The 15,869-nt window shown below is 42.8% G+C and overlaps 1 protein-coding gene across 1 annotated transcript in view; it reads left to right on the forward strand.

Annotated features, from left to right (window-relative positions):
- Nucleotides 1-667: 667 nt before the first annotated feature.
- LOC130579162 (DNA-binding protein SATB2-like) overlaps nucleotides 668-15,869 on the forward strand; it is a gene marked incomplete at its 3' end in the record, with an annotated part of 24,723 nt that continues 9,521 nt past the window's right edge. The window contains exons 1-2 of the mRNA XM_057375759.1: nucleotides 668-1,353; nucleotides 1,827-2,045. Of these exons, the coding sequence (XP_057231742.1) occupies nucleotides 1,877-2,045 (169 nt within the window). The remainder of the gene's footprint in view (nucleotides 1,354-1,826; nucleotides 2,046-15,869) is intronic.

Consider the following 15,869-nt stretch of genomic DNA (forward strand, 5'->3'; position numbering starts at 1 on the left):
CCACCGCATCGCGAAAAGTTACTGCCGCCTCGCCCCAGCGGGGAGAGGTTACGGGGAGGATCCCCGCCGTCGCTCGGTTCCCAGGGGGACAGGGGTGGGGGACGGGTGGCAAGAGTCGGCCAGGCCGCCAGGGGCTGGCTGCATCGGACCAACCCCGGCGTCTGGACTGAATGCCGGTGGCAGCTTTCCTCCTCCTCCTCGGTCGGTCCAGTGTCCCCAACTCCGACTTCCCCACTATCCCCACCGCCCTTCCCCTTCTCCCGGCTCCTCCTTCTCTCGTTCCCTCTCGGCCCTCCCCCAGCCCGCCTGCCCCTGCCCTTGCGACTATCTGCCCTGGGTCTCTCCTGTCACCACCGCCTCGTCCTGCTACGCTTCCCCTTCCCCACCCAGCCCGCCCTGCGCTCTCCTTTCGTGCGGCACCGCGCTCCTTTATCGCGTGCGAGATGTATTATTTATTTATTGGTGTTTAATTTCCTGCCAGGTGGGTTTCTGCCTCCCACCCGTGCGCGCAGTGGGGCCGGGGCTGGGGCTCTGCGGGGCGGGCCGGGTCGGGAGGAGGTGGGCTGCTGCGCGCCCGTCTGTGCCCGGTTCCGAGGTAGCGGCGAGACTTGATTTTTGCGGGGGGGCGGGGAGGGGGAGGGGTGTCAAGGCGAGGAGGGGTGGCGATGTTTGGGATGCACAGCCCTGGGACGGGAACGCCGCGCAGACAGACAGGCAGACACACACACACAGGCGTGCACATACACCAAACCCGAAAGCAAGGACAACCCCAAAAAGGACTCACTTTGCCTCGATGACTCAACGCAACTAATAACCGTTTCTCCGCTCTCTGTGGCGAGTCGCTCCTGCCGCTGCTGTCGCTGGCAGAGGAGGGAGCGATTGAAAGTGACACACCGGGGGCCGCCGCCGCCACTTCCCCGCGCCGCCGGGCACCCGCCGCCGCCGCGGAYCCCGGGAGAGCGGCGCTCCCTCCTCTTCTCCCCCTGTCTCCCCCGGTGTTGATTTTCTCCGCTGAAGGTGTGAGAAGTCGGCTCCCTCTGCCTTCTCCGCTCCGCAGCCGACAGCCCCGCGGCTCCCCGCCCCCTCGTCCCGACCTCCCCGCTCCGCTCCGCTCGTCACTCGGGACCCTCCGGGACGGGGTTCTACCCTTGCCGCCCCGCGGGCTGCCGCCCCGGCCCCGCCACCCCAGCACCCCCGGAGSAGGGCGAGGAGGGGGCTGGGGGTGGGGGGAAGCAGTAGAAGCGAAGAACGCGGCGTGAGAGGAGGAAACAGGAAAACTTTCCACCCTGGATTCTCTACTTCTGATCCATGGACAGAGCCCAACTCAGCCAACTTACAGACAGGCTATAAGCAGTAAGTACAGCGGGAGCCGCTCGCTTACAGGCTTCCTCGCCAGCAGCTAGCTACTCTGTGGCTACACAGCTGGCCAGCGCGGGCGGGCCGTGCCAGCCAGGCCGTCTGGACCGGCAGCCTCTTCCCCGCGGCCCCCGGGGGCGGGCCGGGACTGTGTGTGGACGGAGCCGGGGCGCAGCACCTGGCTGCGGCGGGCGGGTGGGCTGCTTGCCTGCCGAGCGCRATGGGAACCGGGGCGCAGCGCTGCCGGCCCCCGCCCGCGGCAGGTTGGCGCCGGGCGGCTGAGGCGATCCGCTCGCTTCCAGCGGGGCCAGCTCCGGCGGCGGGAGCGGGGTGGCATCGCACCCAGCCGGTACTCTCCCGTCTTCACGGAGCTGAAACACCCCGGAGACGCGCTGTGGGGGCCCGGCGGGTTAGCGGGGCCCGGTACTGGCCGGCGACCACTGAAGCGCCCCTTGTTTCTCTCGCCCTAGGTCCGTGCTCCTTCTACTGCGACCTGCCAGCGGGAGCCGCGTCTCCGAGCATGGAGCGGAGGAGCGAGAGCCCCTGCCTGCGGGACAGCCCCGACAGAGGCAGCGGCAGCCCCGATGTCAAAGGGCCCCCTCCCGGGAAGGTGGCCAGGCTGGAGCAGAACGGCAGCCCCATGGGCACTCGCGGGAGGCCCAACGGCGCCGTCAGCAAGCCCGTGGGAGGTAACCGAGCGGCCGCACTGACGGCGGCTCCGCCGGCCGGGGCGCGCAGGGCGGCGGGCCCGGGGGAGCGTGTGGCGGGCGGGTCGCCGCCGTGCGCGGAGGGGCCGGCAGGTCCGCGTGGGTGCTGGAGGGCTGCTTCCCGCTTTCCCGGGAAAGCATTCGTCTGCTCGGCACCGCCGCGGTGATGGGGATCCGCGGGAAGGCTTGCACCGGGCGTGCGGCGCGCAGCCCTCCGGCGGTACAAGGCCGCCTGCCCAAAGAGGCCACCCGGGCCGGGCTGTGGCCGGGCGGCTCTCAAAAAGGGCCAGGCCTGATCCTTCCGGAGAGTGCGGGAGTGAGAGCGTGTCCTGCAGTCATTGCTCTCTTAGTGCCGATCGCACCGGGGCAGCCCGCGGGCATCCCCCCGGCCGCCGGCGGTCCCGGGCAGCGGGCCTGGGCAGCGCCTCCGGGCTGGCTGCGGGCGCTCGGGCTGCCKTCACGGGTGCAGGTGGCACCGGTTAGGTGTGTTACACTCACCGTCACAGCTTTTAGAATGGGGTCATCGGGGTGGGAAAAATCGTAGCGTTTATGTTTGCATTTTGGGATTTTATTTTTCTTTCGGTAAGTAGCATTTTGTAGTAGTTGGTGGCAAAGAGTACARGAGAAAGCGTGTGCAAGGTTCAGCTCTTTCAGCGAATATATTGAGCATTACTTTTGTAGTTTTCCTGCATTTCTCTAGAATGCTTAATCTTTCTTACTTTGCTATCAAGTTCCTGGTCAGTTTTGTGTTAAGAGCATGCTACACGTGTGGTTGCTTTTTTTCCCTCCTTTTGTTCCAAGCAGATAAACTTTCCAGTCACTTCTCCTAAATGCCTTCTTTTTTTCATCTTAGCTTTGATGCTGCTGTGTTTAAGACAGTGCAGCTTCGTGTTAGGAAAAACATATATTTAAAAATCTTGAAATTAGCCAGATGTTGCAAGTAGAATACTGCAGGAAAGGCCACCAATAACTTTACCCTAAAAAAAAGTCCTCTTTCTCTGTGTTTTAAAATGAGCAGAGTGGTAACACATAATTGCAGTTGTTTATACACAAAGAGTTTGTGTAAATGGCATTTTGAGAGATATGTTGAAACGGTCGTCACATGACTCTCTATTACGTGAGGTTTATTTAGCGATTTTACCATTAGATGCTTGTTTTAGACCTCTTTGGCTCAATAGGCTTCMTAATTGCTGAAGTTTACTAAGGAGCTGCAGATTTTATTTTAAAAGCATAGGATTCATTTATATACCTAATGAAGGGTAAGAGAGCTCACCAGTTTTTTATGTTTCTTGGGTGACTGTATATCTAGTTTTTTATCCTCTTCTCTATGTTTTTCCAGTATATGGAAAAAGGAGAAACAGTTTGCAGTGGAAGACTTGTAATACTATTGTACTTAGAAATTGGTAAAGAAATAATTTGTTGAGTAATTCTAAAAAAAGAGCTAGTTAATAATAAAAAAGTAGTTTATGTAGTTTTAGATGCCTTTTTCGAGACTAAGGCATTAAAGCTGCTTGATTTTCAGCTCTAGTTCTRACATTGCTTTTAAATATTTTTCCTTGGGACATTTATAAAAATATACTTTAAAATAATTCTTTTAAATGTTTTAGAATATATGTTTGCTTTCTAGTTGCAGCTATGTTATCCAAGTCAAATTCAGTGGCTTTTATAGTTATATCGATGGTTCAGGGTGAATCTGGCCTGCAAAGCTGTGGAAGATTTCTTTCACTTAAGAAAAAGACTTCAATTTCTGAAAGCAAACTTTTAAGAGCTAAAGTTTTCATTCATTACTCTTCAGCTCATTTGAAAAGATGTTGTGGACTGGAGCATAGAATTGTGGGGGAATAAGAAATGCAGGAGTAATTTTTTTCTTTTCCGTAGCTGGTGTGCTTTAAACAGTTTCAATCTCTTTGGGTTTAGGTTGTTCATAATAGAAGTTATTCTTTACTCCTTATCGATACTGAAAGCAAGAAGAACATTATTCTTGTCTGAATACTTACCTAGGTCCTATAATACTCAATACTAAATTAGTTAAGGCAGATTTTTTTTTTAATAAGATAATGGTGCTGTTTAAAATTGATTTATTTTCTTTCTCYTGGAAATACTCTCACAATAAATCAACATAGCTAATTTCCAGATTCTTTTTCTGCTCTTTTTCAAGTTTGATCTTTAAGAACCTGTTATGATCGAGTGATCTTTTCTTGAATGCAGATCATACCTGTTTTGGGTATTTTTGGAAGTCTGTATCTTTGCAGTGATTATTGTGCTGTTCGTAATTTTTTCACTGGAGCTGTGAAATGCAGCTGTAGACATTTGTCTTACTTTTAATATCCTGGCAAATTAGTATAAAAATTCTTTGAAACAAATATTGRTAGGGGCTCTCCTACTATTGTGCCTAGAGTTTAACAAAAAGGATACTAGTGAAAGTCATAGTGAAATGACCTCTAAGGCTTCAGTTGTCAGTCTTTCAGTTCACTCTTATTTCTCAAGCTTTAACAAGTGCTAATACTTATGGAATATAAATTTAATTTGGAACAAAAATGGAAGTACTTTGCTGAAAACTAGAGACCATTTTAGTTTTTGTTTTATTTTTAACTCTCTAAAGTCTATCTAAAGGTTTTGAAAGCAAAGCCAAATGCTAGCAATTCTTTTTCTCATCTCATTTTGGGCCTTAAATATGTAAATGCTGAAATTGTTTCCTATTTGTCAAGTGCCTTTTTGTTGTAATARTATCTGTTTCTGAAGTTAATTCCTGAGAACAGAACAGTAAGCTCTCAACTACCTGCTGCTRTGATGAGCCTGATGACCTTTGGTARCCAGTTTTATAATCGTACTGTTTGCTKCAATTATTTTTCTAGTGACTTCCCTGAGAAATAGAGAAATAGAGTGCTGTTGGTGTTTCTAGCGTCCTCTCTAGTTTTATKAGTGAAAAAGTGTTCTGATATAAGCTTTTGTAGTGCAGACTGAAAATCATTTGTTCTCATGAGAAATTTTGCCTTATGACTTTCCTGGTTTTTCATGCCTAACGTGAATGTACTTAATTCAAAGGGCCATTACAGCAGCTATAACAATCTAGTGAAGGTCACTGAAATGATAACTGAGGTCTTAAAGGTTGTGTTTAATAGGGGATTTAAAAGTTTTGGTACTGTTTACAATGTTRTTAGCGTCAGTCCCATGTATTAGAGTCCAGTTTTGGTTTGCCTGACTAACCCGGTGCTTTGTAAAATGTTTCAGCAGTTATCTGACCAGTCTGTTTTAAAACCTGTATGCAATAAAACACAAGTGCTCAGATTTTAAGGAGAGTAAGGTTCCTTGGAAAAAAAAGGCTAATATCRCTTTAAAAAACATATGAAGCTTGGGAGAGAGTTTAGAGCAAGCAAGAGCACTATGGTGTTGACAGCTTTATATCCCTGTTGGGTAACATTCACTTACTAGAATTGGCGTCTCTTCTCAGTTAGTAATTCACTCCATAAGGATTAAAAAAAAAAAAGGGATGATTAATGACTAGGAAACTTATATTTACAGAATTGTTGATTGCAGTTCATGAACCTGTTTGTGTAAGAGACGATGTGCATATATAYGTGCGTGTGTGTTGATTTGAAGAGTGTAGAAAATAAGCAACGAAAGGCTCTGAAAGCAACTTAAAATGCCAGTATGCAGAATGAGTTGTTCTGAAGTTTGGTTTTGCTGAAAAAGAAACATAGAACCAAACTGTAGCCAAGGGAACATATTCAAATTCGGAGCAGGAAGTGATTGCAAAACATTTTAGTTTAGATTAGTTTGATGCAGTCTGATARTATGTTCATATTCATTTAACTGTTAAAAACTGTAATTCAATGTACAAAATATTGACGGAGGGAAAAACTTTCAGGCAATTCAAAGTGTATGATCAGGATGTTAATTGTAGCTGTAGTTAAGGAGCTTGCACAAAGTCAGATGTCCCAGAAATGTGGATGCAGTGATTCYTCGAAGTGCTGCTGCTGATTGCTGAAAGCCCCCTGAAATTCAATGTATTGTGCTATGTCCTGCTTAGGTGTAGTTCAAAATCAATTTTAATGTATCTCTGGTGTGACAGAAACATGGGCTGATGGTTAAACTATTTAACTGTCTAACTGTCAAAATTCACTCGAAATATTTCTTGAAAAATATTGTAGCATTTGCACTACCTTTTGTCTTTACAAAGATTTAAGGTACTTGACTGGAGAGAAAATTTACTTCTGCAAAAATATTGTAGCATTTGTAGTACCTTTTGTCTTTACAAGGATTTAAGATACTTGACTGGAGAGAAAATTCACTTCTGTGAAGGCAGAAGAATACAGCCTGCTAAGATTTGCTCCTCTGTTGTAAGTGGTTAGTTAAGGTGCCATCCTGAACAGAGTAAGGAAGTATGTTTCACTTAGGAATTGAATAAAGTGAAAGGTTAAGTTTTAGATTCCTGCCCAGATCCTAGGTGAAGAATATCTTCCTGCTGCCCAAAAGAAATRTGGAGCTGTTTGAAAGAATTAAGCGCATTGAAATACGGAAGTGTGAAAGTCGCAAATTGTTGTTAGTTCAGGAACCAGAGGAGATTTATTTTTGGTTTTATGTTTTCTGTTTATATTTTATGTTTTATCTGTGGCAGAATACTTGGGAAATATTGCTTTGTGCTTTTATATAATTCAGTAGGGATTTTGAAGAAATGTAAAATCTTGGATTTTATGTGTTTCTGATACAAAATGAGGAAGAAACCTCTAATTTCACAGCAACAGTAAGAAGAGAAAGACGCTGATTTCTTTCTCGGGACTGATGGTTAAAAAAGGTCTTTTTGCTGATTTCCACCCCTCTCTCCCTTTTCTAATCAGATTATGCCATGTAAATAGAACAARCAGAGTAGTCACTCCTGAAGGGTCGTGCAGTGTATCCGCTGTATTTTTGCTGAGGTAGAAAAATAGTCTTTCTTTATGTATTTTCAGTGCTCGGTCTGCTGTTAAAATAAAGACACAGTTTGTTGAAGTATGTGTGCAATTGAACATACACATTAAACAGAATAYAGGGTATCCACCCATTCAATGACCTAGACATAATTTGATGTTTAGAGTAATTTTGGAAACCTTAAGTTGCATCTGCAGAAAGCCACCAACAATTTTGAATTCAGGATTTAAGATTAGCGGTGGTAAGATTTTTTTTTCCCCCCCACAACAGTTTTTAAGTGTTTCAAGTCATCTTCCTGCTTCCTCCCCACACTCATGGCCAGTTAGTTAACTGCGAGCCAAAGGAAAGGAAAAGCAACCAACATAATTGAAATAATCCATAWTAATTCTCTGTATCCTCCTTCCTTTAAAAGTTGGGTCCTACCTTTTCTTAGTTTCACTGGGATAGAACATGGTATATTTACTGTCAATTATTTGTAGGGCAATTCTTTGACAAACTCAACAGGAGTCTGCAATGACTCCCCAGAACTGTTTTTATGCCTAAAGAAGATCGTATTATCACATTGAAAATTATATAAAGATGCCAATGAGGTAACATATTTTCAAGAAATTAAATAAAGAGTGATATATCTTCCACTCAGATGCTCAGATGAAGAATTCAGACATCGAAGGAGGGCYAACAGTATTAAACTTTTATTGTTATGAATAAAGACTTAAAGGTGAAGTTGAAGATTCCTTCCCAAATACTTAATTTTGTGGAATCTTTATATTCTATTGAAATACTTTTACTGYACTGAACATTTTATCTTGATTTAAAAATAGAAAAAACTTGACATATTTTAACTGTAATCAAGTCATCATTTCAACAGACAGCTATGTCGTGTTGAAACTTTTTAGTTTGTAGCACAGACTTTTAGATGGTATCACGTTAAAATTCCTTAAACAGTATTTGAGTTTAGTACCCTTCATGGAGATGCTAGCCTGAATATTTATTTTTGCAGTTACTTTCTATTATTTATGTTTTTTTCATAGCTGTCTATGTGGAATGGGGAGGAAAAGGGCCACAAGAGTGGACTGGAGGTTAAGTAAAATACTTGAGCCAGTAAAATTTTCCTCACTCACATCGACCCAGAGCATAGTAATACAATATGGCAACTATGATGCTGTAAAATGAAGAGTTTTGTTGCTGTCATGTATTTATATTCACCAAACATCTGTGTGACCTGTTTAGGAAAATTCGTACTTCTGTAAGTGAGCAGTCCCCAACCTGCTTTTAAATCTTATTTTTGAAATAACTGAAAATCTGTAAAACTTGGGAAGATTTTCTTTTGAATCCCAAATTGCAAGGCACAGCTAAATCAGGTCTTTAATTGCTACCTTTCATAATTCAGTTAAATTAGTAACTACTTCTGTGTTTTTAGGATTAAAGGCCCAGTTTTTCAAGGTGTAAAGTATTACCGAGTCCCTTTGAATTGATACGGTGSTGGTTTGTTCGAGATAACCTGTGCCTGATTCATACTCTGTAACTACCAAACAAGTGAGCTCTCCTTTTGAAGCTCACAGTGGCTTTGGAACCAGCCCTGTGTGTTGAACGAGGAGCCAAAGCCCTTTCTAGCTCTGAAAAAAATCTTGTGGTAATTGCAATTTCTTACTGTACGAAATTACGGGGTCAGCTATGTCAGTCCCCATGTGTCACTAATGCTGATGTAAGAAATAGTCACAGAAGACAAAAGGCAGCTGAGTATTTGATGGCTTTTGAGAAATGTTTTCTAGCCTCTAGCGATACTTAAAAAAAATTGCCCTCCAACAAGCCTTGTACTTGTTGCAGAATGCTCAGCAGCAGCATYTCTGCTGCGGGGCTGCACACAAATGAGTTTGCATTGATTTGTGGTATGAAAGACAGAAAATACTTTTTGCTGTTGAATTTGGGGGCAGTTCTTAGCCCATCTAGTTGTGGTTCTCATGGCYGTTCACAAGTGTTGACTGCTTTAATCTGTGATATGTTCTCAACCAGCAAGGCATGTTGTCCATATTGCCACTGTTCTATAGTTCAGGATTTTTTTTTTTTCTCCAGAGCTCCTGTGCTTTGTATGAAAGCATGTACTGCAGCTGTTGAGTATATTTTGTTTGTGTCTTCATTTCTATTGATCCAAATATTGATAAGGGAAAAAAATTTGTATTTCCAATGTTATTTCTATTCAGAGAACTTTAAAAAAAACCCCAAGAAATAGTATTTTTAGTTGTTTGGGTTTTTTATTTTTTTTTTTTTTTTTATATGTACTAGCTCTGCGAGTATCCCGTGAAGATTTACAAATTGACAAGATTTTGGCATTTTTCTATTAGCAATTTAAGGCTGCTGACAATTGATAAACTCTTATAAAAAATGCTTGTTTGTTTTGTGGGTTGGATAGTTTTTGGGTTTTTGGGGGTTTTTTAAGTGTAATTCTTACTCTGMTTTTTAAAGGTGTGAATGTTGATATTTCTAGTATCTGAGGATTTACGTAAAACCTCCTTCCAGGAGGCAGTTCTACTCAGAATAAAGTTGCACAAATAATTTACAGATTRTTTGAAAAATGAAGTGTGAGCCCTGAATAGATGGTTATGGTAAGCTGGGTGCTAGGGCAGGAATACTGTGTCTGAACTCAAKATATATTTTCAATTTCCTATCGAATGCCGAATGATTGTTGATGTTTCCTGCAGTGATGTTTGGAAAAATAGAAGATTGCCATTATTTGTGGAAGCTATCTGAGGGGAGCAGAAAGAACTTGAAGAAAAAGGACATGTAGCTCTAGATGAGAATCTAAGGATATGACTTGCTTTCTAAATAGAAAATTATCTGGCTAAAAATGTTTAGTGGTTGCAGTCTGATGTCCTTGCATCAGATGGACATGCAATATTACAATTTGAGACAACTGTACCTTGTCAACAGCAATGTCAGCAAGGTAAAGAAGCTCGGAAAAAGCTTAATACCTGTCAGACACTAATTTATGTGAAGCTGCAGCATCTCTTGAGATAACCRTATGCCCTCTGCATTTTCAGAATGCAGTAGAAATATCTTCCACTTAAATATGCTCCCCAATTTGTTCCCCAAAGACACACACTGAGATGAAAAGACACACTGTTGACAGCAAATCTTTTCAAAGGTACTAAACGTGGCATGAAATGTCGGGAGGGGAGTTTCCTATGTCAAAATCATGATTTGTRTCACTGCATACAGCCACAAGATTACTTTGTCTCCCTTTCTCAGCTGTTCCATTCTATTTGTAATGTTGAGGAGGGGTTGGATTAATTTGTCTTAACTTGTGTATCACCAACACTTCGCTCTTGAGAAGTTGCTGACTTTGTCAGCATTTGGACGGAAGCGTCGGATAAGTGAGGAAAACTCACAAAGAAGTATTTACCATCTTGGTAATCTAAACTCACGGGGAATGTTTCGCCATAAATTTAACTGACAGGCATATATTGGAAATGCAGCATGTTRTTTTCAAAACTATAACCAGCCTATTTTTTGAGAGTAATATAAATTCATATTTTGAGCATATTTTGGTTTATATGCATTTCCATTATTTATATATTAAGATTAGATGTGTGCAATTTCCAGCCTTATTATTTTGAATGGTTATTAAGAAATGTAGTTATAAATTATGAGTTATACAATACTTCGGAGTAAAAGGTGATTTTCATAATGTCTTTTCCCAACTTACAAATAACTTCTTTGCCATAATACAAACATGTTAGCAGAGCAACATGATAGATGTCTCTTTAAGTATCGTAGTAAAAGAAAATTACTTGTTTTCTGAGGCTGTGGATAGTTTATGTTGTTTTGGACCCATTTCCCAAGCAGTGATCGAAAACAGATTACAATAACAATTATACAGTCAGAAGATGCAATATCCATTTCTGTTTTAATTGAGTGGAAGAATAATAAAAACATCATTAAGAAAAATGAGGTGGACCTGTCATATACTCTACCAATTCTTAGACTTGGAGAAAATGCAGAGTAACAGAAGTGTGGGCTTTTTTTTTTTTTTATTATTTTATTTTCCTGTCTTTTTAAAGTAGTTTGTTGCTCAAGCTAGAAGTCTGGATAGTAGACTTCATATGGGATCCTGTGAGCAAGTATGCACTAAGTAGGCGTATTGCTTGACAGTAATGCTCAAGTCTGGCATAATAATGAATGTATTGAGCCTTTCTGATTACATTAATATGATCACAGTGTCATATTGACCTGCCAGCTAGATGAGCTTTGAGAATGCCATGGACAGGTGGAAAGTRCTAAAATGGACTTCCTTCTCTTTCAAAAGAAAAGTCAAAAGACKGTTGAGGGGGGTGTTTCCCTCTTCCAGGGTGTGGACATGAATGCAAGAACGAGTGCTTGGTCTCTGAAGCCATCACTACCTGGGRCTGGCTCTCCTATGGCCCTGTAGCTACCTCACCACCTCAGGGTTCAGATTAAAACCCAGAAGGCAGAAAGGCCCTTTTCTGGGGATGTGCAGCTGTGTGATCCTCTTGCTGTAAGCAGCAGTGTCCTTTGAGGAAGAGAAAGAGAGCCTTGCTACAGTAGCCTTGACCCTAGTCATGTATCATACATCTTTATTAATCAACATTTGGAATGGCATCTAAAAGTGAGCTGGGAGCCAGTTCAGCCTTTGGAGCACGATGTAATCTGCTTTCTTTGGCTAACACCTCACAGCAAGCACATGCATTTGCACTRGCAGWAGTATCTAATTCTTTGATGTAGCTYTGTATACATGGTAATGTAGCAATTSAGCTTGTTGAGCCCCAAAAGCACTGCTGACTCTTCACAAGGGAATCCACACACAGTAGGTCAGCCTGCAGGTGGGTCTTTTCCCCCCTTGCCCCAAAATATTACTGACTGGATGAAGGGTGCTGTGGATACCTGAGAAAGAGAATGTCTCTGTTAACTTTTGTTCCTTGTTTGATAAAGATCTGGTAGTTATTAAAAAACATTAGATTAACGTGACCTGCTGGCAGATAAATGTAAATATTCCTGAAAGAGTGCTGTTCAAACTGATAGCTGTTAAATGTGTGATCYTGTGTTTGTAGAGTGCTTCCCCCACAATTTCTCTGTTCTTGCAGAGGAGAACACAAGAGAAAGCCACTCAGAAGTCGCCCTCTCTCCACRAGGGTGTGAAAGATTGGAGTTGTAAGCAAAGGCCAAGCCCCAGAGGCCATTTGCTGACCCATAATGGGCTGTAGATGCAGACTGTCAGAAGAYTTTGTATTGACTGGTGAAAAGGGAGGCAGAGAGGGAACTTGGCTGCTTTCTGGAGGACGGAAGGTTTTCTRCTTTTTGTCATTTGTGATTCTCTCCTCCACTTATTTTTCCACTGAAGATCTGATGAAGATTTCTGTGGTCTCCTACCAGAAAAAAATACCATGATTTTGGTGTGGTGGTGGCCTTACCCTTTCTGAAAGTGAAGCAGGATGAAGAGCTGCATCAGTAACCATTGAGTTGGGTAACGTTTATTCAGAATTTAAGGTGGCTTCTCCTCTTCTGTGTGTCATTGCAACTTTTGCCATATCTGATGACATTGTCCTTAGAAATGAGGTTTTCTAGTGCTGCCAGTGTCTATAAGACGTGAAGGAAGGAGGTAGTGGTTACAGTGGTTGCAGATAATTTAGCTTATCTGCAACCTGCAAGTGGGTTTGAGGGCAGAGGTGGAGGTGCAGCTCTTGGCAGGCATTTGTTTTCTAACATGGGGAAGGGGTGATATGATTTCTTCTTTTTCTTGCCAGGGAATGGTTCACAGAGGGATGGACATGAAGGAGAAAAGAACATGCTGGTGGGTCCCAGTGGAGGCCCCAAAATAGGCCCAAGTGTGGTCTGCAGCACTTCTCCAGAAATAAAACCTCAAACCAGCTATGAAAGCTTTTCTGTTGCATTCCAGGGGACTTATCCCAGTACCAGGAGACTAGTTAATAGAACCTTCATTAAAATGCTTTTGCTAGAAGATGKTTTTTTTTCTTCAAAAATTACATAATATGGTGGCATCTGCTAGCACCACCAAATTTAAGGGCTTATTAGCGGTTCTAGTTTTCAGGGTTTAAAAATGTTGGTCATTAAAAATAATTTTGGGTGGAACTTGGCAAAGAGAGTTTTAGCCCCTTAGGCCAGGTCTGTTATGTTTTTGAGAGCAAAGAAACAGAAAGTAGTCCCCCAAACTAAAACCCCCTCATGAGCCTTTTACTTGTTTTTAAGTTAAAGGAACAAAACCCTAAAACTTACAGGAAATTAGTGGCTTAAGATGATTTTTAACAAAATGTCAGCTGATTTTAGAAGTGTTTCTTCTGCTGATTTTGAGTGAAATGAGTGTATTTTCCATTTAGTTCATATTATAAAGTATGGCTGTGGGGTATTTTTTCTTCTTTTATAACTGGGAAACAAGTTGAAACAACTGAGCTGTTTTATGTAGSAAAATTGTAGCTGTTGTATCTTCCTTTTTGCCTTTCAATGGGAAKAGTTGGAATCAATTATTTTAAATGTTTTTTCCAACTACCTGATTCTGTGATTGTATTCCATGGATTGGAAGGCCTGTGTGTGATTCTGGGAGAGTGCTGGTACCCCCCAGGATTCCCAAATTCCTGGGGCTGCTGCTGGCACAGAGAGGGACTAAGCTTTCCACTGGAGCAGCCCAGACAGCTGTTTGAGCTCCCTTCTCACTCAGGCTCCCTCAAAACCGTGGTTTGAGCTCTGGGCTATCATCACTCTCAGTTTTCCTTGTTTAATTGGAGAGGTGGAAGTGTTTTATTCTCCTGTTTAATTGGTCCTGCCTCCTGGCTGCCCCGTGTGTGGCTGTCCAGGGTGACACAAAGCCCTTATGGGGTTTCTGCTGCTCTTACCCCATGAACCCAACCAGTGGGACAGATTTCAACTTTGAGTTGGGTTAGTGCAACTGGTTTAGCAAAGGTAGTTTGTTGCCATAAACAGATGATCCACTTTGACTGAGAAAAGGCCTCATCTCCTGTGAGTAACACGTTTGTCCCAGACATGCCGCAGGAGAGGCTGTGCCAGAGGTAAATGCTTGGTGTTCCTCTGTTTCTCGTTTCTTGTTTGTCACAGCACATGCTTATAAATATAGCTCTTCTTTTGTACCATTTTTTTGGAAATTTAAGCATTATCAAATCAAGTTATGAGTTTCATAATATGTTTTTGTGGTGGGGTAGTGGCCTGAAATATTTTGTGTTAAACAGTAAGGCTGTTATTTCAGCTAGGAGAAGRATTCTTTGGGTAGTTAAGCTGTCAAAAACAGAGGACATCTGCAGAGACGGTAGTGACTTATTTATAAGACTTCCTGAGATCTGGGATAGCTGTGATTGCTGGGAGACTAAAGCCACAGAAAGGACTGGAAGCTGAAGAAAGATGTAAATAATACCTTGTGGTTTGCATTCRCCATTGGCTAAAATATAAAATGTAGAAATGCATTTCCTGCCTACAGATTTATTGAATATGTAAAGCCAGAAAAAATAGCTGAGGAGGAGGAGAAAGATATTGTCCTTAGTTTTACTTCCTCTGGCCCTCCTAAGAAGAAAAATTCTACAATGTAATACTATTTAACATGATTTTGTTTCTTTGGCAAACATTGTATTAAAATCATCTGTGGACTGAGCTCTTCTTTACCAAATTGCATCCTGGAACAAATTATTTGCAGCGGGTTTATAAACCCATGAAGAGTAGGAGTTTAACAGCATCACATTACTGCTTACATGCAAAATCAGATACCTTGCATTTTGTCTAGAACACACTGAAGAGCAGAGGATTAGCAGAAAGTAGGGTCCTTGTTTTTAAACAAAACCTTTTGCTGTAATGAGGTGCTTGATGCCGCGTAGGATTGTACAGTTGCAAAGATCTTGATACAGCCTCCTGTATTTGACAGTGATTTCCCGCTGGCTGCCTGTCAGTGTGTGCACACAGCTTTCTTCACGTGGTTCCGAGTGGATAGTGACAAACAACTGCAAAGTCATTCCTTCAGTCCCCATTAAAAAAGATTTACAGTGAAAGAATTCCCAGCCTCATAATGAGACAGTTGGAAGCTGGTGCTTGATAAGTAAAGGGCTGAAACACAGTCCATTTACCCAAACCAAGCATTATTGTAAATAAGTTAAGTGCCAACAACTTATATTCTGTCTGATTTAATTGTATTCATAATTTATGGGATAACTTGAAAGTGAGCCTTAATGGGCATGGCTAATGCTGTCTGAAACGAGGGAGTTCTGTCTGTTCCACGTTATCACTGAGTTGCAGTGGCATAGGCCAAACCTGGGATCCACTTCAAGCCAGATCCTTCTTGGGTGTGAGCAGTGGTGTGTGTGGCACCGTGGAAGCGCTGTGATTGTGCTTGTTGTGGTGTTTTCTGCATATGCAGCCCTCAGGTGGACTCTGCAGATTTTCTGGAGAAGATCTTACATCACCACCAACTACAGCTAGGCTGTGATTTGAACAACAGTGGTGTTGAGATCAGAGCAACCCCCTTTTTTTCCCAGTAGTATTTGACATATTTCACTCTCAAAAAAGCCCCAGCCAACTGGACAAAATACGTCACATTTTGGAGTGCAGTTGATATTTTCTAATTATGAATTTCCCTTCTGTTGTTGTGTGTGATCTTAAAGGTCTTTTCCAACCAAAGTGATTCTCTGATTCTATGTTTGTTCAGCTAGTCGAGTCTTTAATAGAAACCTCCTGATTATTAGCATGTGCACTAGGTTTTAATTTCTGATCCCTTCAGGATTTGCAGTTTACTCTGTTTTGATGAAGTGGCATGCTGTGGCTTTAAAGCTTCATCCCTTTCCTTTCCTTTCCTTTCCTTTCCTTTCCTTTCCTTTCCTTTCCTTTCCTTTCCTTTCCTTTCCTTTCCTTTCCTTTCCTTTCCTTTCCTTT

Source organism: Malurus melanocephalus, unplaced genomic scaffold, assembly GCF_030028575.1.
Source record: "Malurus melanocephalus ecotype Western Australia unplaced genomic scaffold, MMel_1.1 scaffold_257, whole genome shotgun sequence".
Taxonomy (NCBI): domain Eukaryota; kingdom Metazoa; phylum Chordata; class Aves; order Passeriformes; family Maluridae; genus Malurus; species Malurus melanocephalus.